The sequence below is a fragment of the Nothoprocta perdicaria genome, unplaced genomic scaffold (genome assembly GCF_003342845.1).
Source record: "Nothoprocta perdicaria isolate Ctin4 unplaced genomic scaffold, notPer1 scaffold_72, whole genome shotgun sequence".
NCBI classification, from domain to species: Eukaryota; Metazoa; Chordata; class Aves; order Tinamiformes; family Tinamidae; genus Nothoprocta; species Nothoprocta perdicaria.
The window spans coordinates 2837342-2865301 of NW_020455999.1; the positions used below are offsets into that span (position 1 = coordinate 2837342).

General features: G+C 42.6%; 2 protein-coding genes across 2 annotated transcripts in view; one reads left to right on the forward strand and one right to left on the reverse strand.

Moving 5' to 3' along the window:
* Positions 1-16692, forward strand: part of PANK4 (pantothenate kinase 4) — a 17393-nt gene extending 701 nt beyond the window's left edge. Inside the window, exons 2-19 of the mRNA XM_026051145.1 lie at positions 1162-1244; positions 1931-2139; positions 3146-3329; positions 3805-3897; positions 4473-4626; positions 5347-5528; positions 7088-7169; positions 8321-8421; positions 9514-9669; positions 10186-10298; positions 10652-10739; positions 12002-12153; positions 13459-13514; positions 14091-14140; positions 14828-14935; positions 15239-15339; positions 15793-15861; positions 16349-16692. Coding sequence (XP_025906930.1) covers positions 1162-1244; positions 1931-2139; positions 3146-3329; positions 3805-3897; positions 4473-4626; positions 5347-5528; positions 7088-7169; positions 8321-8421; positions 9514-9669; positions 10186-10298; positions 10652-10739; positions 12002-12153; positions 13459-13514; positions 14091-14140; positions 14828-14935; positions 15239-15339; positions 15793-15861; positions 16349-16562 — 2195 coding nt within the window. The 3' untranslated portion in view covers positions 16563-16692. The remainder of the gene's footprint in view (positions 1-1161; positions 1245-1930; positions 2140-3145; positions 3330-3804; positions 3898-4472; positions 4627-5346; positions 5529-7087; positions 7170-8320; positions 8422-9513; positions 9670-10185; positions 10299-10651; positions 10740-12001; positions 12154-13458; positions 13515-14090; positions 14141-14827; positions 14936-15238; positions 15340-15792; positions 15862-16348) is intronic.
* Positions 16693-17097: 405 nt separating this feature from the next.
* Positions 17098-27069, reverse strand: LOC112957497 (probable glutamate receptor). Its single transcript, XM_026051146.1, has 11 exons — positions 26989-27069; positions 25618-25725; positions 23682-23713; positions 22594-22653; positions 21957-22136; positions 20934-21160; positions 20385-20482; positions 19779-19996; positions 19147-19372; positions 18566-18813; positions 17098-18177 (listed from the first exon to the last, which is right to left on the reverse strand). Exons 2-11 carry the CDS (start codon positions 25688-25690, stop codon positions 18076-18078), a joined length of 1464 nt encoding a protein of 487 aa, XP_025906931.1. The 5' UTR covers positions 25691-25725; positions 26989-27069; the 3' UTR covers positions 17098-18075.
* Positions 27070-27960: the final 891 nt, after the last annotated feature.

Consider the following 27960-nt stretch of genomic DNA (forward strand, 5'->3'; position numbering starts at 1 on the left):
CCTTCCTGAGGGAGCCCCTGGTTCCGCGTTGGCCCTTGCAGTGGGTCAGGGTGGAATTAGGGCTGTGGGATTAATTATAAACCTCGCCCGTTTGGCTCAGCTGCCGTCCGGAACGCGGGGGGGAGGGAGCGGGGAAGAACTGTAGCTAAATGAAGGTGTTTGTTTATTATACCACTTATTTGTTGGAAAATTGACTGCTGAAGCAGCTGCCTGTAGTATAACCCATGTCGTACAAACCCTGTTAYATCTCAGGGCAAGTTTGGTGATTCCCCTACTTACAGTTTTGGAAAGAAGTTTTTCCCTCCCAAAATGCTGCAGAAATATTCATGTTTGTTTGGGCAYTATTGAAGAGATGAGTGGTGCTATGTGCATATATAAAATTAGCTAGTGCTTGTAGCTTTACTTTTTGCTTGCCTACGCTGCATTCCTTGATTACCCTTGTTTGTTGCACTGGGCTTGGCTGGTATGTTATGACTTTCTCAACTTTTTACTAGTTTTCATATGTGAATAAGGTTGTAACCTGTCATCCAAGTGACTAAAGCAAGGCATAATTTTGCAGCATAGTTACTCAATACTTAAATTCATCTTTTAAGGAGCTTTGAATCTGTAGCTTGTCCTTGAAATTGAGGTAAATTTGCTAATAGTTTCCTGGAGAAACTATCCTGGAGACTGTGCATAGGGTGGGCCTTGCTCAATCACAGCAAACCTGCCCATGGAGTCCCTTTAATAGGAAGCAGAGTTGGAGTTTTTGCAGCAGAAACAAATCAGACAAGGTAATGAACAGKGGCTGGTGTAAGTGCCACGTTAATACACGTTCTTTGACTCTTAGTTACCTATAGAGTAGGTAAGCACATTAGTGGACTAACCGATTAAGAGCTCCAGTTTCTTTGGCTGCTTCTTGTCTTTAGTCCTACTCATGTGACTCGGTCATAAACTTTGGAGCTTTTTTTTCCTCAGAATTGTGCACCTGAAGTTACTCATGTCAAATCAGTTTCCTGCTGAGGATTCTTTGGGGCAGTGCTTTATGTGCTTAACTTAATTACATCTGCCTCAGCTGAGGAGGTCTTTAAACCAAGAATTCTTAGGTTGTTTGCCCTAGCTATGTTTTACCTCCCAAGCTAAGGTGAGGCATGAATCATAACATCATCTTTTTGTTAACAGGTGGTTCATTAACCAAGTTGGCTTATTATTCAACAGTACAGCATAAAGTAGCAAGAGTGAGGTCCTTTGATCATTCTGGAAAGGTAAGAAGTGCAACATACRGTGCATCAATTGCATATGGATGACTTGGAACAAATGTACAGCTAAGCTTACTGRTATACTTAAGACTATTCCAAAGCATGTTTCCTGCAGCTTGGAAGAGCATGTATCTCCTGTAAATAATCTCTAGGTGTATTCCAGGAGAAGCTAAGCTTCAYTTTGGGTTGGGCAATTGCTTTTGCTTTGCAAGCTTTATATAGATCTAGATCCAAATTTGCAGGCATCACAGGTGGTCTTTTCACTGTAAGACTAGTAGTGAGACTTTGAAGTCGTGTAGTCCATACAYGAGAACTTGGTTACGTTCCTCACCTCCTGTAGGCTTTAGGTGTTCAAATAGCCTGGATTGCTACAACTGATGRTTGAAATAGTTATTTTATAGATGGATTAGTATGACACTGGTTTAAAAAAAAAAAAAAAAAATCTGGTGTAAGCATTACTGTCTCACACATTGACATCACATGTGTATGATTCATGGGAGGAAACTGATTATGTTCTTGACTTCTTACAGAATGCTAGGGTTTATTAGAATTACGTTCTTATTTGAAAGTAGCTTGGGATGTTCTCCTCTGGTAGCCATAACGTGGCTTCAAGACAAAGGAAGCTCAAATATCCAGTTGTCCAGCGTATGCAGTTGTTCCTAAATAATAAAATCTGTTTTCTGTTTTTTAAGGACTTAGAACATGAACCTTTATATGAAATAACAGTTCAGGAGGAGATTACAGCTCGACTTCACTTCATTAAGTTTGAAAACACTTATATTGAAACCTGCCTAGACTTCATCAAAGATCATCTAGTCAATACAGAGACAAAAGTAATCAAAGCTACAGGTGGTGGTGCCTATAAATTTAAAGATCTTATTGAGAAGAAGTTGGGGTTGAAGTAAGTAGAACTATAAAAACTTAATTATGGGAGTGTTTCTTCTTTGTAAAAGTGACTCTTCATCATAGTCAGTTTTAATAGATTAAGAGGAGCCAGAGAAYGTGCACATTCATCTTGGACAGATAATGCTGAGCTGTTCTCCTTGTGAACAGAAGTTGTACAAGATTATAAACTGGCAGAGTAGAGGTCCAGGAGGAGAGCCAACAGAAAGGAAGGCAGGTTCCAGAYGAAAGGCAGTCATAGAAAAATGGTATTATCATGGTATTATTACAGTTTTTTCTATGAAGTGTTTAATTTGCATCTATTTCTTTAGCTTAAACTGTTGTGCATTGTGATCGTGATGAACCTTTTCCCCCTCACAAGGATTTCATTGGTGGTATATTAGATATCAGTAATGTGTTGTGGACGTGGTGTTGTACTGYGAGGGCAGAGGTGACACTAGGCAAAACCTATGGTGGTTATAAAGTACAAGAATACTTGTAACTCATTAGTAAATTCATTACTAATGGGGATTTCAACTGTGCTGCTTTTATGAGACATGGTCTTTCTGTTTAAAGTCTAGGATTAAATTTACAGTTTAATTGCATGCACAGGAAAGTAGTACTTGGTATGATACAGTAATTCAATGCATAGTTCCTACCCAAACCTCAGAGAAACATAGCCTTGGAGGAGAATGCAGTGACATTTACAGCCTCATTTTATTACTATTAAGYGCTTTTTATCAAAAGCTATGTGCTAACAAGCTACTGTAAATATAGATAAACGTATCTCTTATGCCAATATAAAACACTACCTGATATTCTTAGCAAAAGCTTCAAGACTTCACATGCTCTGTCTTCTTAAGCACCGTCCTCAATTTTTGAAGTATTATACTCATCTCCCTTTACATAGACTTTCCAAATTACTTTTTTTGTCAAGTTTTGAAAAAATAATGTTCTAACTAATGTTCTTACTAATGTCTAGTACTGATGTGTGTTTTTTTTCTTCCTCTTTCACTTCTCTTCAGAGTAGATAAAGAAGATGTAATGACCTGCCTAATTAAAGGATGCAACTTTGTGCTAAAGAACATACCACATGAAGTGTTTGCATACCAGAAAGATTCAGACACAGAATTTCGATTTCAGACAAATCACCCAAATATTTTCCCATATTTACTAGTCAATATTGGCTCTGGGGTTTCTATAGTGAAGGTGAGTGGTTGCTGAAATGTTTTCTCATCAAATTGGATGAAATGGTAAGGTGTTTTATATCAGTTTTAGGTTTAAATTGGCTTTTTTTTTCAAGTTATACGAAGTTTAGAAGAGGAAATTAAGACTTTGACTTGGGAGTAAATACAAAGATTTTTGAAAGCTGTTTGTCATTGTGAAAGTTTAGRTTTAGTCACTCCACACTGTCGTTAGTGACTGCTAAAGCTTAACAGAACTTTACTATAGGAGAGCCAGTTTCTGAACTTGGAGGGTAGTAGCTCTGCATGTATCTTCATTCCATATAAATGGAAGGAAATGGAAAGTCTTGTCTTGGACCTGTAAGCAGTGATTTCTACCTAGACGTAGAGAACAGAAAGCTCTTAGTACTTTAAGTTTGTACTATAAATGTTGTCATATTTAACTGTGTTTATAGTTAAAATATGACTTTCTAAGCAAAGTCTATCTGTGTTTTTGGCAGGTAGAGACAGAAGACAAATTTGAATGGATTGGAGGGAGCTCAATTGGAGGTGGAACCTTTTGGGGTCTTGGAGCACTGCTCACAAAAACAAAGGTATGTTTCAAGGGGAATGGGAATAAATGAGATGCTAAGAGGAAGCTCAAAATAATGGAGTGCCTTACCCTTTTTGAGAGAGAAGTAATGATTTTAAGTGATGTTTGTATGGGAGACCAGAAGTTAATCTGCTTGAAGATGAACAAAGTTTCCTGATGTTTAGGATGGCTTTAGTATTCTCCACTAAGTACTTACCCTCCTAGACTGTTAGGTAATTGATCTGAGTCTGAATTATTGCACAAGACATGAGAAGATCAGTCTGGTGCTTCTCTATTTTTGGGGGGAAATTCAGAAAATGGTTTGCAGGTAACTATAGGAAGTCTAGCTCTTAGAGGACTGGCTGTGCCTTTCATGGTTAAAGCAGTACCAAGATGAGCCTGTCAGCTCAAGATATGGATGCTGGGTAAGTCTTTTTCATTATAAGTAATATGTCTTTTGCTGGTGAGGATATTTCTAGAACAGGCCAGAGCCCTCCTTTCATATCAATAAAGATGCTGCAGAGGTTTGGGTTATTGGACAAAGATTTCTGGCCATCCATAAAACTTGGTTTAACACTGTTCACTTCTCTTCCTCAGAAATTTGATGAGTTGCTGCAGCTTGCCTCAAAGGGACAACATACAAACGTTGACATGCTGGTGAAAGATGTGTATGGAGGGGCCTACCAGACCCTGGGGCTAAGTGGAAATCTAATAGCAAGCAGCTTTGGGAAATCTACCACAGCAGATAAAGGTACCAGTGCAGAAAAGAGCTGTGTGAGACTTACTTTACAGTTGATATTTCTTATTGACGATCCATAGGGATTTGGTGCTTTTGAGAGCTTCCAGCTTATCCTTAAAGGATGGAAATGTAGTTGCCAGCTTCATCAGTGTAAATATATCTTGTCATACCCATTTCTCTGTTATGTATATTGGGCTGGGAGGGAACATGAACCATTGCCTGAGCTGCTCTGGTTATTCAGAGTTCTTCCTTGAAACTTATGAGGAGAGGAAATGCAACCAACTCCTCTGGATCTTGGAAATCAAAGGTTGGTACTGATCTGCTAGCAGCTACAGTTATCATCCAGGCTTTCTAGACAAAAGAWATGGGGTTTGTGTGAGGTTGGCCTTTTGAGATCGTTTCTCTCAAGTGATCTTTCACAGTGAGAATTTTTTTCATAGTGCAATCTCTCTTTTATTTTCCCCCCCCCCCACATTACCTTCAGTCAAATAGACTTGATATAAGAGAAAATATGTATGTGTACGTATGTTGTCTGGCTTTATGATAAAACCAGGCAGAGTGATCCTTAGAGTAGAGAGTTAGCAGTAAAAGGGAGAGATGAATTTCTTATTGTTGGTTGAAGAAATTATTGAATCTAGTCAATTTTCTTTCTTTTTTGGCCAGCCATGTTGCCCCTTTGAGCCATCTTCAACTATATTTAATTGGGCTTACTATTTTACTATTTCCTTTAAGAATTTTCCAAAGAAGATATGGCAAAAAGTTTGCTACATATGATCAGCAATGACATTGGCCAACTTGCCTGCCTCTATGCCAAACTCCATAACTTGGATAAAATCTATTTTGGAGGATTCTTTATTCGGGGTCACCCGGTCACCATGCGTACGATAACCTACAGCATCAACTTCTTCTCCAAGGTAAAGAAAGCTGCGAATTTCCTAATAGCRGAGTCATGTGTTTAGGTATCTTTGCATTGGCAATTCAGAGACTGAAGTAGATTAGCAAATTAAGTAAATGTAAAGGGCTGCTGCTTACGTAGGAGAGACACAGCTACACAGATCAATTGTGGGAGGGATAAAATGAATCTGAATGGCCTGGAAGTTCTACCTCCCTTTCCTCCCTGTCCCTCCTATGTGCTTGCCCTCCCTGCCTCTCTGTCCCCCCATTCTACCTGCTGTCCCTTGCTCCCTTGCATGCACATTCCCTACCTCTTTCTCTCTGTCCATTTCTTTTTTCTCTTTTTTTGGTTTGACAGACTATCCTTTAACTGTCATGTAACGAATTTTCACTATTTTCCTAGGTAGCTTCCATTGTTATTCAATTCCTCTTGCTGACTCTCATCTGTTTCTTTCCTCCCCAAGGCTGTGCAATGTGAGATTGTTCTGCTGAGGTAGTTAGTGGTTAATATCAGTGCTTGAAAAAAAGCCAGCTGTAATTGCAAAGCAAATAGTGTAGTGTGGTTTTTTCTCAACAGTAATATCATCATAAAACATAATCAAACTCATTTAGTTCTTGTTAGAAGCAGGTTAGTTCCTGCAGCTTTGCAATTTRCATGGTAATCATACAGAACTGATGGCATGTGGATATCTAGGCGACTTTTATTATTTTAAGAATTAAATATGCTGCTTATTTTCCTTTGTCTTACCATTGCAGTTCCTTTTCTTGAAAACCAGCCAAGTTTTTTAAAAAAAACTATTACAGAACTGCAGCTCTAGGTTCTTTGAGTAGTTCAGTCTGTGCAAAACTTCACTGACAACTGAAGTTGATGCTTTACTGCAGCTAAGCCAAACATTAAGTGTTCTTACACTTGCTGCTCTAGGTATAGCTGATTTCTCCTTGGAGAAGATGGTGTTTCACATARCCTTGCCTAGGCAAGCTGAAGGACCATGCTGGTAGGATGGGGATGTTTGCTCCCCCTACCTTTCTTATATTAACAATTAAATGGATGGGCGGAATGCTTGCCCATGGATAGTATACAGGATATCTGTATATTGTTGAATGTTAAAGAGCAGTATAGTGAGATAAAGGAAATGACCAATGGCTTGAGTGCATTGGATGCACAAGGACACATATTTCTTTTGAAGGCCTAGAAATCAGATGATTATATTYCCAGCCATTTGAAGCAAGAGGGGTTGAATATCCATGGAATGATGCAGTGGTCCTTCTAGAGGAAAGCTGGCTTCCCTTTGCTCTGCGGCCGTGCAGGCGTTGAGCCCGCACCCCTTCTGCATGTGTCTCCTCCGGCTGTCTCCACCCGCGCAGTGATGTGTGTAAGCGGTACCTCCTGAGGCTCTGTTTCAGGAACACCTTTTTTGCCACATCACTCAAGTGACTGAATGTGTTAGAATGTAGCACGAATGAATACTACTATATTCTAGTTGTTTCTATTAAGTTTAAGTGTAAAACAATCTAGTGACAAAGAAGTGCATGTTAGCCCTCAGGGACCATCCAATTGCAATGTTTCATATTGTGGCAGGGAGAGGTTCAGGCATTGTTCCTGAGACATGAAGGCTACCTTGGAGCCATTGGGGCATTTTTAAAAGGAGCTGAACAAGACAGTAAGTACAGCATTGCTCTGTTCTGTATATGCTGTGTTCTGAAATGTCAGTGTAACGTCCAAACCTCTCTTGAGAGGCTGCATGTGAATTGTTGCCTAAATAAATACATTTGGTGCTAAAAACACAAACGCTGGGTTTTGCTTTTATATATTCTGGTAAGGACATCTTAACTTGTCACTGTTTTCCTCCTCTTTTGAGAAGCCTGGAGGATTTGGCTATTTTTCTTTCTGCATTTTTGCAAAGAGCATCTTTACCCTCTAAATTTGGGATTGTGAAAACTTTCTTCAGAGGCCAGCTTCTGAATTCAGTTAATGTGCTGAAGAAGARTGGTACCTCAGAAGTATTGACTGGAGTGCAGGAAGCCTCACGGATATTTATAACCGTGTGACATTTCTTTCTAGCATTCTGTGGGTGTACGTTGCTTTGAATTCTGCTTTTTGTATCTATTTTATTTTTCTTGTTGATATACAAGCAAGCCAATCAGTGCATTAGTTGCAGTGGAACCAATAATGAGACTTATTAATCATTATTTTTTATGTATACCAAATGCACTTCAGAACAATAGATGTGAATTTTATACCCATTTTAGGGCTTCTTTTGGAAGGGAAGCAGTTACAGAGTAATTAATCCAGTGCTGCTGAAGGCATGTTGCCTTTAAAGCATGTACTGTACATCAGGAACTTGATGGAACTTTTTTACAAAGGAAAGAAATTGCTATAAGTAACTGTAGTGTCTATACAAAATATATAATGTATGCTAAGATTATTGTAATATATTATGATGTTAGTGGACATGAATTTGGAAATAAGAAATGGTCTTTATTAGTGACAGGAAAACTACATATAGAGCCTTGAGGAATCTTACTCTTTATAGTACTTAAGGATAAGGGAAGAAGGTAAAAAATAGAATTATTTTAGAACTTGAACTGTCTCTCAGTTTAGTAGGAAGCTCTCTTGAGCTAGGTAATGTACAGAATAGTTTAAACATTCCTGGAGGGTAGAGGGAAAAGTAGTGAAGATATGAGGGGGGTAAATCGGCTTTTTGTAGGGAAACAGCTTCTCTGAAGGGATGCTGTCTCCAGAATCACTCACGGAAGTATTGTCAGTTGTATTTTCAGATCATGTGTCTCTGTCTCCCTTTCTCTTTTCTAGATCCAAACCAGTATAGCTGGGGAGAGAATTATGCTGGGAGTTCTGGTCTTATGAGTACGTCACCCGATGTCTTCCCCATGCAGAGAACAAGGAGCGGAACGGTGCGTTGTTGTGTTGTCTAGCGCTAAGTGGCTTCCCTTAGCGATGAAGATGGGAACCGAGATTCTTCTCAACTAGTTCCATCTTGCCCCCGGCACTGTGTTACTTAAAAGTAATGACTAATGTGGTGTCTTAGGTTGTGGGGGAAGGCTTGCTTATCTCATGTCCGTTGCCCCATGTTACTAAAACGTGGATCAGTTCCTTTTTGTCTCATAAATACAGGTTGAGGCTTCTGCGTTGTCTTGTTCTGCCTCATGAAAGGAAGAGGAAACGTTCCCTTCCTACTCTTTCTGAAATCTGTGTTTTGCTATAAGTGAAATTATGYGCAACAGAATTCTGGTGTTCCTCTGCCTTTAAGCAGTATTTATTTATGTCCTGTGAGGGAGGAATGATGTAACTGAACAGAGCAGGAGATCAATCATCTCAGACTGGCAGTACAGTAATTCCAGTTTCACAGCGAAACTACAGTAGAGTAGACAATCAGAAAATACATTAAGGTTCCAATACTATGTCTCCTGAAGTGCTTTTGGGGAGAGGAAAAGTGCAAATGTAATTATATTTGTCTGCACTTCAATATGTGAAAAGATTTTTCATGTAGGCATTTACACAGGCATTTTAAACTAGAGTAGCTTTCTACCCACAGCAGCTTTATTTTGCATTCCTATATTGTTTTATTCATATAAAGTGATATCTCTTTGTAGAAAGTCTAGTTCAGAAAAGTCCAATTATTAGCAGTGGAATTAATACCGAACACTATCGAGCAACCACTTTATGTACACAAGGCTTTGTCACATGGGAGACCTTGATCTTAATCTGACCTTTACTGGCCCTTTCTGTGTTTGCAAATGTCATGAGCAAGTTACTAAAAAGTGCATGTATATCTTCATATTTTRTAAAGAAATATAGGAAATAAGGCACATAGCATACAGAGCTGTGTAAATACGCATATAATAGCATAGACTGTAATGCAGTTGTCCACAAATCCACCAGTTTTCAGTATGGGTGGATGTTGTAGACATTTTGCTAGTTTAAATTTTGCACGGATCAATTTCTGAGCCATTTTAACCAAACTTTTCTTTGAATTTTTCGTGTAGTTTGACATGTTCGAAATGGATAGGTTGGAAAGACCACTTGTTAACCTGCCGCTGCTGAAGGACCCGTCCACCTATATTCCGGACACTGTGGATCTCACAGATGATGCCATGGCCAGAAAATATTGGCTCACTTGCTTTGAAGAGGCACTGGATGGGGTAAACATTGCAAAGCAATCCTGTGTTTGGGTGATGCAGAGTCTTAGTGGATAACCTTCCTGTGAACTGGTGTGTTTAGCCTCCAAAACATATTTGCAGGTGTCAAGCCTATTGAATGCAAGCACAGTTCGCAAACTTTGTGGGAAGAAGGGCTGGGAAAAGCACCTATCAACTTGATCTTACCATAACAAAAAGAAAGAAACCAGCACTTGAAGTGGGGTGCTTTAATTTCTATTATGTAAAATATTTCTCCTTTTTCTTTTTTTTCTTTTTTTTCTTTTTTTCTCTTCTCCCCTTTCTGCCCAAGAGTTGAAAAGAGACCCCAAATCCTTTGGGAGAGAGTAAGACACTTAAAATCGTTCTCTGGTGGCTGGAGAAGAGGGAGGATGATACGTGGAAAGGACTAGTTAGTATGCAGGCCCTGAACAATATAGCAGATATTTTTCAGACTGAACTTTGTTAGTTAAATGGAAGAATTCTTTTAGTAACTTGAGTCTTGCCTCATTTCTCTACCAGGTAGCAAAGCGTGCTGCAGCCAGTCAGCCAGACTCTGTTGACGCACCTGAGAGAGCTGAGAAGTTTCGACATAAATACTGGAATAAACTCCAGACGCTGAGGCAGCAGCCTTTGTAAGGGTCTTTATTTTCCTGTTTTCAGAACTGGTTGCTTTTATTAAGCAGAGCAAACTAAAAGACTAAGAACTAACTAGCATGCAGCTAACTCAAGTATCTAGCATCTTTGCTGCTCAAAATGTTTTTTTTTCTTGCTCTATTTAATGAAGTTAATATATTGCCACTTCAATACTTACTGCATGTGGCATATAAAGACTTTTATCTGAAGTGTACATGTAACGTGTTGTGACTTACTGGAACTCATCCTAAGTTGGGAGCAAAGAGGCAGGGCAAATAACTTTTCTCTGTTGTAAGTAGTTAATGTCCTTTTTTTTTTTTTTTCTTTTCCCTCCCCCTGCCACTGTTTAAAGTGCATATGGTACCTTAACAGTTAGGAGTCTGTTGGATACAAGGGAGCACTGTTTAAATGAATTCAATTTTCCAGATCCCTACTCCAAGGTAAGTTCTTGCTTTACAGGGTGGACAACATGTAAGTTCAATGGGTGTGTGTGTGTGGGGGGGGTGTTTTAATAAAAACTCTGAAACTTTTGGTTTAACTAATGGCTTATATAGGGGGAGATGAGCAACTGGCTGTCTTGCAAGAATATTAGTTGGTGGTTGCTGCTCTAAAAGGAGCTAATGGGATATGGAGCCTTTGACCTATGAATTTCTGGTTCTCGCTTGAGGTGAGGAGAGTGCTAATGTTTGGGAGTTGCTATGAAAGATACAAAATGTGCACCCAAGTTGGTTTGGGGTGTGTGTAACTATATAATGCATAACTCATTAAAGTATTTTTCTATTGTACAGCTATCTACCTTTCCCTATAAATGATAGGGTTGAGGGAGAGGACACTTGAAGTCAATATTTCTCAAAAATAACTCCCTGTAGGACTGATCCTTACTGCTTTTCAATGTGCGTGTGCAAATAACAACACTACCAGTGTTTGTTTGGAGACTTTTTTTGACTATCGACCTATTTTGACAAGTATTTTAGAAACTTCTCCCTGCTGTTTTTGGTCTGTGCTGTCAAATGTTACATTTGCTTCTAAGAAGGCAAAAAAAAGAGGTGGGTTTTTAGTTGTCCGTTCATTATCATCAGCTTTTTTATAATTTGAACAAGATATTGCCAAGATAAGGCTTTGATAACCATATTGAGTACCACATTTACATCATCTTTAGATTTTTCAAGGTTAGTTATGCAGTATTGATCTTAATGGAAGTAGAAGGTGAAGAAAAAATTGAGACTTTTTTAAGCTGTTTCAATGATGAACCTCYGGATGGCACAAAAAACCTCACTGCCCCAAAACAAACAGACAGCCTGTCCTAGACCAGTTTTTGCATAATGCTAGTGGTAAGCTTTTTCATGATGGTTATGTTTTTCATACTTCATGTTACTACTGAAGTCGCACRTGTGTGTGTGTCTGCTCTCAGTTTTTGCAGTCTGTTTCTTTTTTTGCCCTAAATCCATTGCACCTCTGATTTATCTAGAAAAGTGGTTTTTAGGCTGTGGAACATATCCTAGCAGTAATGAAGCTTTCTATTAGAATCTCRGGGAAAAAAATATCTTGCTGATGCCAAGCATGCTGATAACAGTAACTTGTTGGTCCATTAGAGGCCATGAACCTAGAGGAGAATGCTTGGAGGTGGTCTTGGGACTGAGACAACCAGTGATGGGTAAGAATTTTTCATCTGTAAATCCAATGTTTCATGTCTTTTTTACAGGTAAAGCAGAAAGAAAATGGCATAGCCTTAAAATGTTTTCAAAGCGTAATCGAATCTTTGGATTCATTAGGCTGGGAGGAGAGGCAGTTTGCTCTGGTGAAAGGACTTCTTGCGGGGAATGTCTTTGACTGGGGAGCAAAGGCAGTCTCAGAGTAGGTGTTAAATATTTTAAGACACAAAATATCCAATTGTTTTTAAGTGCACCAGTCTAATTTTAATTATAGTTTGTATTTCACCTTYGTCAGTTGCTGGTTGTCTATTTACAAGTGTTGTGCCGGAGCAAATTTCATCATTTCCACCCTTTAAGTGTGGAAAACACCTCAACATGAATGTTGAATTTAAGAGCACAGCATTTATCAATAATTTGGCTGCTTTGCTTGTAGTAGACATTGTTAAGCACGGCTTTGGGGTATGTGCTCTATTTAATCTGGTACCATGTTTCTATGATATACCAAATATGTTATTTGTAACTGACAATTAACCCCCCATATATGTTGTAAGTTCGATGGTCTTCTATAATGATTAAATATTGTTTTGATTAACATACTTTTTATTACCTTTTGGAGGACTCCCTTTTCCTTATAGATTCCATCAGTAGTCCTAATTTTAGTCATAGAAATATCAAGTCTTGAAATATTTTTGCTTTTTTTATTTTCCGCTCTAGAATTCCCCCTTTTTTTGCAAGCTGTTAATATAGATCCAAGGCAGGGGTGCTCTTTTGAAGCTGACACAAAGCACTTTGTTTCCCGTTCTGGTTTTTGACTTGATTGGCAAGCATTGCTCGCAGACTGCAGGAGGAAGAGTCTATTTCTTGAAGCCAGGCGGTGTGGCTTAATACCTTGATGGGCAGCCAGGAGTTCAGCCCTCTTTGTATCTTCCTGCATCACCACGGGCCTGTTTGAGGCTACTTTGTAATACATGTTGCCAGGAACAGTACCATTTTAAGACCAGTATCTATTTATTTTAAAATCTTCCCCTCTCAATTCCCCCTTTCCTACCCTCCTTTACAGATACTACAGAGAGAGAGAGGAAAAAAAAAACTTTCTCTAAACCAGTTTTCAAATTAGACTTTGTAAAGCACTGTTTTACCATGCAGATACTTCACACCATGACTTAYACTTCTGGTGAGCTGCAGATCGAAAAGACTTATATTTCTGTTTGCCAACTACCTAGTGCCTGCAAACAGCTGTATGTTGCCAAAACTTTTATTTTAGCATAAAAGCTTTCTGGTTCAATGTATATCTGAACCTTTTCTTTTTACAAAACAATCATAAACATAATACCTAGATAACATAAAACATAGTCTGTCATATGTTTGTTTATTGGGCCTATCCCAGCTCTGTACTGCACGTGATGTGGTAAAATTGCTGGCCATGGGCTAAAGAAATGATTGAATGTTCCCTTTGTGTGCGATGAAGTTGCTTAACTATGTACCATTTATTTCTCTTCTGATACAGTGTTCTGGAATCTGAGCCACAGTTTGGATTTGAAGAAGCCAAGTCAAAACTGCAAGGTATGGGGAAATAGACTTATGGTGATTGGAACTGGAAATTTTGTTAATAGGAGAATAGCAGTGAGTGTGAAGGTGATGAATAATACTTCTGCTGCCCACATGACAAGAAATTGTTAGTACCCAGGGTTACAGAGTTTCACTGAGGTGTTGCTACTTGTGTTCCAATGAAGCTGAAATCTGAAAACCACTTTCCTTGTATACATATTGGCCTGGGAGATATTTTGAATTATCTTGCCATTTTTCTATTTTTGATAATTGTTCTGATCCTGTCAAGGCAATAGTGTCCCATAGGTACAACAGGAGCCCTTCAAGGACCAGTAATAATAGGTGTCCTGCATGACTTTATGGCTTTATTATAAACATTTCCTTTTGAAGATGGCTGTAATTGAGCTATTCCATAATTGGGAGCTTAGGATATCCCAGAATATGCAGGTTAAGTGTTCAGGTCCCGAGTGCAGATCCTTTAATGCTTAGATATCTTGTTTTTAAAAAATTGTGTGTTTATTTCCCCCCTGCCCCTGTAGTGTACTGGATGGTTGTTTGTCTAATGCTAACAAACTTTTGTGTTTGATGCAGAACGTCCCTGGTTAGAAGATTCCTACAGTCAGTGGCTGGAGCGACTGAAGGTAGGGCTGTGCTAGTTTTACTAAATATTACTTAAAGACATATGTTGGTCATAAAACAACATTATAATCTTGTCATATTTCTAAAGTAAGGAATTTAACAGTTAGAACTCTGTTCAGGCAAYTTAAAATGCATTAAGCCAGCATTTCATGCTTGCCAAGCTCCGTAGCTCAGTACCCTCACAAAGTGCAGTATTTGCARTGGGGCTGCTATCAAAGCTTTTCTAACAACCATGTGTCTATTCTTTATAAGAGCACTTATTTCTATACAGTTAGACCTACACTTCTGAAAACTTGACCCCAAATGTATTTCTAGGTTGTTCCTCCATCTGTCCTGACACCCAGCCTGTTCCTGCAAGACCTAGACAGCTGTCTCAGGCTCCTGCTGCTTCTATTTTAGAGACTGGTATTTTTCAGATAACAGCTGCTTGGAGTAACAAAATGCTAGTCATAACCGAGCTGCCAGACACTAGGAATATAGGCCTAACTACCTACTATTCAGAAGCCTCTGGAGTACTTTTCCTCCTCCTCAAAGCTGCTGCAATTTGGTGTGTTTGTTAATTGGCAATTTAGATATAATGTAGCAATAGAGCTTGAAGTTAAGTGAAGTAAAATAATAAAAGGCTTTAGACAAAACAAATATTCATTGAAACACACTGTGAACTTAAATAAACTGGTTTTCTCTTGCAGGAGGGTCCCCCTCATAAATGTGCCTTAATTTTCGCAGATAACAGTGGCATAGACATAATTTTGGGAGTCTTTCCTTTTGTCAGAGAGCTCCTCTCTAGAGGGACAGAGGTAGGTGATTTATTCTGTAGGTACAATATGTAATGGAGCTTTTGTAATTGGTGAAAGTCTCGCTTTAATAGCGGTCTGTGAAAGGTAACAGACTTTCTCTTGAACAGAGGGAGCCTTTGTAGATCTTCAACCTGCTAAACAAGGACCTGCAAGTTCCAAAGCGTTGAATTAACTCTTAGCTGGGGTTTATGTGGTTTGGGCCTGCAGGCTTGCTGTTCACTTGTCGCCAGGAAAGGGAGATGGTGATCTTAAACAGCTCTTGRCCTGCATTGATCAGGGAAATATTTTAACATTTTGCTTTAGGTTATATTGGCTTGCAACTCTGGCCCTGCCCTAAATGATGTCACCTACAGTGAATCCCTGATTGTTACTGAGAGAATAGCTGCAATGGATCCAGTCATTCAGTAAGTATGTAACTGGTCTCAAGTTTGTATTTTACAAATATATAGAAAAAGCAAGCCTCTTGTTTTATATGAGGTTTGGATTTAATTGTTCATTAGTGTCTGAAATCTGCAACCTGAATGTAAGATTTTGAGGTGATTTGCTGCTGTTCTCATTAAGGTGAAGCATTGAGAAATCGGCATTTTCTTGAACTTTTGTAATTAGAAGCATATGATATTTTTATTGTCTGTGCCTTCCCTGCACCTTCTGTATCCTGCAGAAGATAAATAGCTGACTAAATCTGTTGACTTACCCACACCCTGGGTATGTGCTTCACTTGTGGCTGAAGTCCTGGCAGAACAAGATGACTTTGCAAGAACACCAAAATGTTCGCTGTCCAAATTGTCTGGCTCAGTCAGCTTTCTGTGACCTTGCTGTGGCAGCAATTTAATGGTGGTTTGTTTCTTTGCTTAAAGATCTGCCTTGAGGGAAGAGAAGCTGATGTTGGTCCAGACAGGTTCAAGTTCTCCATGTCTGGATCTAAGGTATGTTGGTAAAGCTCTACTTTGTTATTTGTCTCTAATGGAAAAAGGACTTTGCTCTGGAGTATCTTGGCTCCTCTTCTGTGAAGAGGTGCCTCAGGCTCCAGCTACAGAATTGTAGTAGTAATCAGACTTTACAAGTTGTTCTACGTGGTACTTAGTATTTTGCTTTTCAGCARTTGCACAGTGTTACTTTCTTAAGCAGCTAGTGGCTGCACTTGAAGGTAAAGTGTGTTTCATGTTTTCACTTAAGCTTCTTTATGAAAGCCAAACCTACCTGTTTTTGATGGGAAATCCCAACTCTGCATGCACTGAATAAAGCTCTTGAAAGCAGGCTTCACACGCAACTCTCTTTGTGCTGCTGCTCCATCAGAAATTCTGTGTTCTACCACACACCGTGGTGATGGTAAAGCCCTTTGAACAGCCTGTCCTTCACTTGAACATGTAGAAGGATGACTGTTTCTACATCAAACCTCTTATTTCATTTCAGCCGCCTGGATAAAGGTTTGGCTGTCCTGGTCAGAGAACGGGCGACAGACTTGGTTATCATTGAAGGCATGGGACGAGCTATCCACACAAATTACTACGCAGCTTTGAACTGCGAGAGCCTCAAGCTTGCTGTTATCAAAAACTCCTGGCTCGCTGACCGTCTCGGAGGGAAAATTTTCAGTGTCATTTTTAAGTATGAAGTGCCATGTAAATGATACAGTTCCAGCAAACCCCGTGAACCAGGAGCAGCAGCATGGACTTGCACTAGTTTTACTTTAACTGTAAAGAATGTATTTTTATTACAACAGGGAAAAGAGTTCACAGGAAATTCCATATTTATATTGTGCTTTTGTGACTTAAAAAGCAACAATATGATTCGTTATATAGCATACACATTCAAATATATATGTATATCACTCATTATTTATTTTGGTGTTTATTTTAATGCTGCAGTCTTTGTGATGAAAATACTTTATTTTTTGTTTTGTGAGGCATTCATATAGAAATATATTTAAACATCAATGAAACCTTTTTATACATCTCTGGCTACTCTGCTGGCAGTGCCATGTCCTGTACCAAATCGGTTTTAAAGTGCTGAAAGAACTTGACATGGTAATTTCCCTGGCAACTTTTAAAGGGAGGATGGGGCCACTGGGCGACCTATGTTGTTTAAGCTGTATGTAAAATAGAACTGTCATGATCTGAGAGCATAGTAGGTATCAGGACACCACTTGGAAGAACTCTKAACTTTTCTACTTCTGCTGTTTGGCAGCAACCACATCTAAGTTGTCATCAGTGTTAGGGCACTGACTGTACTGAAATTAACCTAAAGTGATGCTGTACTGATTCATTTAAGAATAGCCAGCTGCAGGGAGCTGTTATTTTTGTCATTTTAGCTATTACTACGCCTTGACAGCAACTAGTCTTTTTTTTTTTTAATTCATGCACTACTGTTGAAACCACTCTTGAGTCACATAAAAAAAAGTCAGTGTTTTTATTTTTAACCAATTGATGACTAAAGGTCATGCTATAGTCCTGTTGGATTTTAACTAGGACTCCTTTCCRTAAGTTACGGATCAGCCAAATGGGGCAAAAATTATCCTTCATCCTAAAGCATAGGAACTTCTCTTGATGATGATCAGTAGCCCAAGGCTAAAGAGCCAAGGTTGTGACCTGGCAGCACTTGGTCCTGGGCTTTGGCTACTGCTCTCCCTTCTCTAACTGAAGAGCCTGCAGTTCAGTTCTGCATTCTGGAAGCTTTGCAACTGTCTCGGAAGTCTCCTAGCTCCCAAGGGAAAGGGGGCTGKGGTCAGGAGGAGGGTGGAGGACAGTCTCTGGGCAACTAACCTAGGTGAGAGTGGCTTGTTCTTGCTTAGAATAGCGTTCAAAGGCCCTGTCCTGCCCTCAGTAAGCAAAGGCTGCATGGTAACCTACCAAAAGTCCTGCCTAGAGCTGCTTATGTTCTAATAACATCAGGTGCTACCTGCACTATGAACCCACCTTGCTTGTGCCGCTGGCTGTTAATGTGCCCTGGTGGGAGCTCCGCCAAGCAGCGCTCTCAGGCAGGCACTGTGGGTGCAGAAAGGTGCTGGCGGGGGAGGTTAGAAAGCTAACAGGGTAGAGCCAGGGGAAAGCAGGTGTTGCTGGTGCCATCCCCGTAATGCAGAGAGGCTGCAGAACCAGAGCAGGGCTGGCCCGGGACTGTGACCGCCCAGGAACAGAGTGTGCTTAAGCGCTGGCCTTGGCTGAGGGCTCTGGGCTGGGCCTTGTGGTCCCTGTGATCTGCAACCGCGTGCAGAGCTCATCCATGAAAATGGAGCAGCACGATCTCTGGAAAACAAAGTGGAGGGAAGAGAGGCCTCAGAAGAAGAGGCCAGGCTGGAGCCCAGCAGACAAGCACCCCAAAGCGATGAGGGGGAGGGTGGTAAAGATGTGGCTTTCTGCTGCTCGGAGCGTTAGAGAATGGCCATGTTTGAGGAGGACCTTGTTACTGATGAGTGCTTCTGTGCTGTACCTGCTCAGCACAGACACACAGACCTTGGGGGTGGGGGGGCTAGACCAGGCCTTAGAGATGTGTCTGAGCAAGGACRGGGGGAGCTGCAGGGCAGCAGCTGGGCTCTCCAACCCAGGCAGCACCCTGAGCTGTGGGGGACTCTGCCTAGGAGCTGAGCCCAGTCCCTGTGTCCATGGCCCTTGTCCCGTCCCAGCTCCCGCCTACCTGTCCATGCGTGGCGCCGCGGCGGCTGCGGCGGGACAGCTCCAGCAGCGCCGCTGCGACCCCCAAGGCCAGGCCTGCAGCCAGCGCCACGAAGAGCCCGGCCAGCGCGCGTGGTGGCAGCGGCGCCCAGCGCTCCCGCGGCTGCTGCCGGCAGTGGCTCTGCCACCACCTGGAGCGGAGCTGCTCCAGCAGCCCGGCCTCGCGCAGCCGCAGCACGGCCACAGAGAGACGCGGCGTCCACGGAGAGCCTGCAACACAGAGCACAGGCCTGCCTTCCGTCCTCCCTCCCTTCCTCTCCCCTTTTTCCTCCCTTTCTCCTCCCCCTTTCTCCCCCCCTTCTCCCCACCCCCCTTTCTCCCGCCCTTTTCCCCCCCTTGCTCTCCCTCTTTTCCCCCCTCCCTTGCTCCCCCTTTCTTTTTCTCCTTCTCCCTTTTTCCTCCTTCTCCTTGTCTCCTTCTCCCTCTTTTTTTCCTCCATCTCCCTCCCTCTCCCCCTCTCTTTATCCCTCTCTCTTCCTCTCCGCCCCTCATCCTCTTGCTATCCCATGGGCATTCCTGCTGCAACAGGAGCCAAGCACTGACCCTTCGGGGTGGCGATCCCGAAGCCTCTGGCTCCGATGAGCTCAGGGGCACGGATGAGGCTGCAGTGCCGGGCGGCCGCCAGGTCCAGTGACACGGCCTCGCCGATGAAGGCGAACTTGCCCTCCAGCACCCGTTGAATGGCCTCCTGGTAGGTTTTCACCAGCACATAGTCCCTTCGCTTGTCCATGTACTCGTAGATCAGCTGGTGAACAGGATTCTTGGAGTTCTGCAGGGACAGAGCACCTCAATCAGTGCTATCCTCTTTGCACTGCTCTATGTCCAAAATATATATTCAAAATATTAATTTAAAATAAATTATTTCTCACACACACACACACACACACACACACACACACACACACATATATATATATATATACACACACACCCCCACCTATATTCCCCAAACCAAATGTGGACATACACTTAATGTATTCAGTCCTTTTGGTCGGGGTACCTACTGCTCACCCTCTGGACCTCAGGACTAAGCGCTGTGTTAGCAGAAAAGGGGAGGGAGGGGGTGCAGGACGACCCGTCCCGTTGCTGCCCCTGCCATAAGCAGCGCTGCCTGCGGCGAGGGGGCAGCTGCACGACCAGGTGCGGGTCAGGGAGCAGGCGGGGAACACGCGCACCTTGAAGAAGTAGTAGGTGGAGGAGCCGTCCAGCGTCCCGAACTCCAGCTCGCGCTGCTTCAGCAGGTCCTCGAAGGTCTGGATGGGCAGCTGCTCACTGCCCGAACTCAGCAGCGCCGTGAAGTTGGCGACGTAGGCAGCCACCAAGGCGAGGGTGAAGAGCCACCAGATGGCAGCAACGACGCGCACGGAGAGCGCTTTGGGACGCGGGGTGACACCTGCGTGGGGACAGGAGGCAATAGGACGCAGAACCTTAGCCCCCATGAGCTTGCCCTCCTCCTGTACAAAACCTGCCCCCAGATACAGAGCCAGGTCAGCAGCCAGATTCGCAGAGCTCCCGCGCCCAGGCACCAGTGCAATGCACATCCCACCACACAYGGCCCAGAGCAATGGTCCCCAAAGAGCCAGTCCTCAGCTGAAGTCAGGCAGCTGCAACTTCCAGCCGGCGTTAGCCAAAAGGCTCCCCAAGGCAGGAGTTTTGGTGCTGCCACGTGTCCCAGTTAGAAAGTAAGTCTTCTGCCAAGGGACCCTGCTAGAGAGCACAGCAAGGTGCAGGGGGGGGTCTCACAGAACCACACAGCTCCCCCGCCCATCTTCCGCAGTCACCTTGAAACGCAAGTGCTCCTGCTCCAAACCAGAGGCTGTTTAGGAAGGTGAAGTGGTTTTCCTCTTTCTTTGGCTCATTCCACTCACAAGGGCTCAGTCTGGGGGGGAAAAAAATCACAGGATTATTGTCAGACACAGAGTAAATAAAATCCTACAGTGTGACTGCAGCAACATAGAGTCTGGAAATACCTTTTCTTTCCTGGGATTGCCTTCCCTTGTCCGTGTTCCAGTTTAAGCCCCACAAAGTTTTTCAGCTCCCTGGCCTAAGTGCACTCTGCAACCTACCACAGTTCTGCCAGCTGTTTTCTTCCTCAACCTTTGCCTAACACGGCTCTGCTCTTTCATAACAGGTTACCCTTGGAGCTGGCCTTAATCTGACATGAACTAAGCATTTGGAGTTCTCCTTCTGGACCTGTCCAGAGGATTCCGCTCTGCAAAATGTATCCAGCATCTCCTTTAGTGCTGCAATGCCTTTATAACTAGGAAAACAGTTCACCTGAGCAAATGCTGTGGTAAGAAAATTAAAAAAAAAAAAAAAATCATTTTTACCTGGCAACAAGACAAAGGCAGAGGCACGTGAGCACATAAGCCAACAAGAGGCCGGTCCATGTCTCTTTACTGAAGGGAGCCAGGAAGTGGAAAAGAGGCATCTCCTGAGAGACGCTGTCCTTCCGGAGCAGGATTCCAATCCCTGTCTGCAGGAACGGGGTGGTGAAGGACACCACTTCTTCCCTTGCTGATGTGACTGTCAAGGGAGCCACTGCGATGTCTGCTTCCTGCAAGAGAGGGAAAAAAGCAACCGCCATCCAGTGCACTTGATTTCCATCACACCGATGGAATATTTCCCAGGCTGGATGGACAGGTATCAACCTGGCCCAACAGAGAGCTGCTGTGTCAGGCAGTGAGCTCTGTGCTGGGGAATAGCTCTGTTGTGCAGTGGTTGCAGGAGGGTGCCAGTTAGTATGTGGAGCTTCTCGTTTGCTGCAGCACATGAAGGAACAGAGTGTCACAGCCGCCAGCTGGGGCTGTGCGCTCTGGCCCTTCTGATTGCAGCGTCTGGGTACTGTATTCACAGGAGCAGAGAGGGCTTGATATCAAATGATAGYAGTAGATGACCAAACACTAGCAGTACAGAGCAGATTATCAACAAACTTTTCCTCTTTCTATGGTTAAATTGCCAAAATGCGACCTTTTTCCTGGATSAATTCTATCTGTTCATGCAGGGAGATTATTGGAACTTAAAGAAGGTGATGAAAGGTTAGCATGGTCTGCTTTACAATGAGTATTGATGTAGCCTTTTAAGAACTGTTGAAATAAAACCATAACATCCTTCCACCTACCAGTGAGGGATGGGCTCATCTCAAGGGGTTAAGGGTTAAACTAAAGACAAATTCAAGAAAAGAAGAAAAAAACTAACTGCAAGTCTCTTGCAGGTCATCAGTTTTATGCAAAAAAAAGACAGAATGACCCCAGCTCGTCCCTGAGCAGATGCTGTTGAGGCCCACAAGCCTCCCAGTAGAGTTCCTCCCTTGTTACAGCTGCAGTTACTCAAACACACAAGTGAAAAATTACCTGTCTTATGATCTCGCCAATCATCCCTGTCCAGTTGCCTTTGGCAGAGATGGCTCCGTACTGTCCATCACCCACTACCTTCACCTTATAGCTGAAGTGAAGCGCTGAAGCAAGTGCTTTCAGCAAATCGATGCAGTAGCCCTCCAGTTCCGTACTTCTCACCATGACATATGGATCTTCCTGTGTGCAGACAAAAACACACGAAACTGCAAAGTCTCAACGGTCTCCAGTGCAACTGAGGGTAAAATTAAGCCATTTTATTTATTTATTTTCTCCCCAGCAAGCCCTCCCCAAAGATCAGTCCTCACACCAACACGGGGACAACATTTCTGAACTCAGACATTATTCACTGCAGTCCTGGGTCACCATTAGTCCTCCGGCAGGGGAACTGGATTCTCATTCCAGAGAAGCAACGGATAATCACTTCTCAGTCCCAGTTTCATTTGGTCCAACAAAACGTCAGAAAACTACTATTTAGTACAAAAAGCTTGTATCTGTACCCTATTGAGCAAGCACCCTAAAAATATTATATGTGATGAAGAGGGGTGTCAGTGTCAAAGTCGAAAAAGTACCTACAAATATATGTTTGGAACGTGATAAATGAGGTATAATCTCTGCCAGCGTCACTCGGCCTTACCAGGATGGTGGTGACAGTCAAGGTTGGGAGATCCTCTTCTGGCCTTTCCGCRTCACTGCCCTGCATGTCAAAAATGAGCAAATTATTGGGTTTTGAACGTCCCAGATGMGGCCCCACTGCACTGGGTTTACTTTATCATCCTACTTCTGGGGCCTTTGTTTTAAAACAGATAATTTTGCCCCTGAAATCTGCAATGGTTCCTCTTCCCACTACTCTRCCTCCTTCATGCATTGCTGTTCCCTAACAATAGTTAATAACTCATGAGTATTTCATTGATTGTTGCTGGCACACTTTGCCCAAATAGAAAATGCTTTAAAAGTTGCCGAATTTTTTTTCAGATGCACTGTGCATACAGTCTTCTAAGGAGATTAATTCATGCTGCAGACAAAACAGCCAGCAGCCAATTAGGGCCTCATTAGAGAGCAATTCCTGCAGACACAGAACATCAGCAAACATGAGATGAAGAGGAAAATACTCGGGGATTCCTGCTGCATGAARTGCTGGAGTTTAAAAAAGGCATCATCCAACCTTGAAACTACAGAACACAACATTTATCAATAAAATTGTCCAATTCTGTAAGCCATGGTGGTTTTAAACATTTCACTGTCCTCAAAAATCATCAGCTACATTTCCAGACAGGGTGGGAGAGCTTGTGCACCACGGCAAGGTCTGCAAAAGAAGCTGAGCTCTAGCRTGACCCGAACAAATATCTTAAGCTTGTCTTTGGAGTGAAGGGAATTGGAGGGACGAGCTTTGTCTCTGAAGCTGTGGTCRCAAGTTACCTAACACAGGTAGTGCAAGTAGTGATGTTATTGTCAGAAAAGCTACGGCTTGCTATTACACAAATGTCAAGAAAGAAATCATTTCTATCTAGGCCATTTGCACAATTCCATTCACCTCCTTTAGAACAGATATTATCCYGCCCCTGGTGAACAGCTACATGTTAGAGTAGGTTAGAATTTAAGTAAAATGTGCCATCTTTCTTCCAAAGTTTGAGAAAGTTTCTCATACAAATATATCTCTACATTCAAATACTGTAGCTCTTTACAGGTTAAAAGCAACCTCTGCACCGATATCCTTGGACATACCTTACTCAGAGCATCATCTTTCTTGCTAGCTCCTGAAAAAACAACCACAAAAAGGAACCTCGTTACATTTACAGCTCCTTAATAGTGCAGTTTCATSAACGGTTTCACATTGAACTTCATAAACAGAATGATTATCCTTGACTCAAAGGCTCATAGTGCACGTTAGTCACAGCAATTTTCTGCAATTTTCTCACATTTTCTTCCCCATTCCCAGCACAGTATTAGCGTGAAGCTAACAGAAAAATACGTAGCCAAAATTTAGAYCTTGGAGGCTCCTAATTGCAAGTTCATTATTATGGCTCTCACTCACGCACTGAAGAGTCCATTCTGAAGAACTGCAGCTTAGGATGAAAAGGCAGCTGTCCTGCTACTTCACCACACCAAGATTCCCCCCAAATTCTTGCAAAACTTTCCCTTCACCCATAAAAAAAGGTTCATGGTCATTAAATTCATTTACTAGCTTTTCTATTTTTCTCTTCCCCTACTGTGTCACAGCAGGAAAAGGAGAACAAGCAAGCACGGGACAGAAATCCTTCTCCATCAAATACTATTGTGCTCCCCACCAAAATTCCAGGTATCCCACCCTCTCACTCCTCTAAGGAGGGAAAATTAAAGCCTTCAAAAGGACCATGACCACAACCAGGAAAAAGAAGGACGRCTCTGAAGAGAGAGGGATCAAAAAGCCTGTCTTGTGTTGCCTTTGATTTGTGCTCCATCAAGGAGGAGAGAGGAAAGTCAGTCAAACCGGCCAGGCGTTTAATTGTGGCCAGAGCCATCAGGGCTCTGCTGCCAAACCCGCCACTGCCCTGTTTCGCCTTACTTCTCCTTTTGCCTTTCTCAGCTTCCAATTTGTAAAACATGGATACTGATACCTTTCTCTTGGGTAAAAACTCCATGATTCACTCATAAATGTGTTATTATTGAGGTTAACCATGCTCTGCTTTTATTCACTGTTCTGGTTCAAAGCTTGCCATGTGAATGAGTTGATCTTTGGCCTCCTCTCATAATATTCAGAAGAATATCTCACTTCCCACCCAGACCTCAGGACGGCTGTATTAGAACAACTCAAATGCAGAAATAATCAAAATTTTGTCAACATATAATTCACGCAGATTTTTTTTCTAGAATGTTTACATACATTAGAGTCAAAGACAGAACTCTCTAAAAGCAGAAGGCCAATCTCCCTCAAGCAAAGGCTTTTAGTTTTTCATTAAATACAATAGCRTAATCATTCGTTATGCATCACTCATTCTGCAGTTTTGCATTTTCTGGTCTTTTGCTGAACTCTATTGCAAAACAAAAACTTGTTTTTCCCTTCTTCCCTACTGCTCTCTCTGGGAGCTGGAAGCCTTCCCACAGGCCTCCTCTTGTCTCGCTTTGAGAAGGCGCTAGAGCCAGTGAAAGCCGCTCCTTCCCGAGGGCCTGCTGGAAGAGAACACTTTGTGCCGAGGGCCCCRGCTCCCCCGCGGCGACCCTGGATGCAGCTCTTCACAGCCACCTTGTAAGAACCACCAGCTCCTGGAGGGACCCTAAGTGTCAGGCTGCACTGACCCAAAGTCCATGGCAGTGACATTGCTCAGAAGCCAAGTACCTATCRTGAGAATCCTCTGGGAAAGCCTGTAAAAACAGAACACAAAGGAAAGGGACTCATCCCTTCCCACTCTCATCCCTCAAAGGCTGCAGGAAATAAATTTGCAAGCCAAAAATCGACCTTGTCCTTCCCCCATCTGTGTGGGGCTTGCTGTGGTACTGCCTCTGCACACAGCCACCTTTTCAGGGAGACTTTGGCCTTAACCAGATCTAAACCAAATTCCTACACTGAGACAGAATCTAGCAGGCACTAACAATTGAAGGATCCAAGAACTGATACAGTGCAAGAAAGAGGAGAAACACCTTTGGATGCAGCCAGCACTGGGGGATGAAGCGCTGCTCTCACCTGCATGGCTTGATCCCCTTAGGAGCACCATGATGGTCACCACGCAGAACATGAAGTGAAGACCTGTGGCCATTGGTACAGAAAGAACTGGTACCTAGAGGGAACGTCCTGCTAGGGATGAAAGGCAAGGAGTTAAAGGCAGTTTTATGGTTGATTCGTGCTGGGAAAGTTGTCAGGATGTCTGGGATATTCCACAGACATTCTGGACAATCCCAGATCAAATAGAGGTCTTCAAGCGGAAGCACAGTCACTTCTGAGACCAGGCACAACAAATAACAAGGAAGAGGCTTTGGCACCGAAAAGGAAGCCCCAAACCCATAAAGGGACTTTTCCAGCCATCTCTCTGCAAAGCAGAGGCACCTCAGGTGCCAGACGCACACGCTGTGTGGACATTAGATAAAAGAAGCTCGAACAGGAGCTGCTGTTGAAGCTCAAGTGTTTCTGTCTTCGCTCAGAATTGCAATGATCCTTGAGATCATCCCGCAGTGCAGAACAAAGCCTGACCCACAGCTGCTGTTACCACTGCAGAGCGGCACATGATCCGGGCAGCTGGAGCAGCTACCAGTGTACATAAAAGTGTCAACAATCACCAGATTAAATCACTCAGGAACTGCTTATTCTCTGACAGACAACCTGAATAATATTACTATTTATATCCTTAAAATTAAGCATATACAATAAAATGTTTTATTATTTCAAGTGACCTCCTCTGAAAGAAAGAAAGAAAGAAAGAAAGAAAGAAAGAAAGAAAGAAAGAAAGAAAGAAAGAAAGAAAGAAAGAAAGAAAGAAAGAAAGAAAGAAATCAACTGGAAATAAAGTGCTTGCATTATCATGAAATTTTTTTTTTTTTTTTTTTTTTTTAAACACACTATTTGGTTGATTTTCAAGAACAAGTAGATCCTATTATGTGGGGAAAAAAAGAAATTTTGTAAAGGCAAATCCCCTCCCCTAACTGCAATGCAGTATTAGAATCATTTAGAGACAAACACAACCAGTTAAAGAGAACAGCGGGGTGAGGGCAGTACCTCTCAGCGGGCACAGAGCTCTGGCTGCTGCTCACATCAACCATCGTAACCCCCATTCATTAGCTCCCTGAGCAAGTGCTAGAACATTTTCTCATGTTGGTTTTGCAGCAAGAAAATTGCTAAGATTTAAAAACCAAAACAAACAAAAAAAACCCCACTAACTTAAACTGTAAATACAGTTTACGAAGTGTTTTTCTGCATCCCTTGCTGAATGAAGTATCAATATCAGACAAGAGAGTGGAAAAGAGCAGCTGTCAGTCAGGAAGGAGACGCAGCTCRTTGCACACGGGGACTAGTCCTGGTCAGCTAGAACAAGAACAGCAGCAATTCAAGGGAGCGTCTCACCTACAGCAGCTCCTTTAGCCTCTCCTAGTTTGGCCTGGGGACCAGCAGATGAAACTGGAGAACAGGCACATGCAAAGGCTGGAAGTGTGAGTGTTCACAGGGGTTCCTTCCCACTGCTATAAAGACGGACGAGAGGGAGGAGCTGGGCTGAGGGGCTGCAGCACTGCCCACTCCAGGGCACCAAGGGCTTTGGAAGGCAGGGGAGCACTCCCAGACAGGAGACAGCACATGGAAGTGATTTTGTTCAGCAGCTGAATGCTGTTATATTGAGATGCAGAACATTTGAATTCATTTGAACTCACACATTTGAATGTGGCTTTATGAGAGTCCCCTTCCTAGCACTGTGTCTTAGCTACCTGCACCCCTCTGTCTTAATACYTAGAGTACTTGAGGAAAAGACTTTCTCTGCTCTGTAAGCATCTCAGGAGATGGCTGGGGGACTTACTGATAACTACAACATGTACACAAATGCTCAAAAAAAAAAAAAAATCCAAACCGAGAACCATTATATGTTAATCAAATACCAGCTCAAACGCACAGAATCATTCCAGGGAGCTGAAAGAAGGCCCGAGCTTCAAGGGAAACCGTGAAATACCTAGTCTAGCTTGCACAGACCTCTTTATATAGGCACAGAAATAAGTGAAAATTTCATCCCCATCTCCCTTGMATTTAAAAGTTTGGCTTCACAAGTAAGCTGAAGGACAACCCTGAGAGCTGGCTGATTTGGGTCAGGTCATCTGTAAATATAGATATCAAGGCACTGTAATAGCAGATYGGTGCCTTCAGAGGAAGCCAGCGTGGAGGAAACCATCCGAGACGGCCCTGCGGGGAACCCAGAACATGCCCCTAAAAAGGAACAGAGCTTTCCTCCCCTTTGACCGGGAACATGGCCCAAGATGGAGATAACGCAGCAGCTTGAGCAGCTTCAGCTTCTTCCCAATGCTCTTCCTGTATCTGCTGCTGGGTAGATCA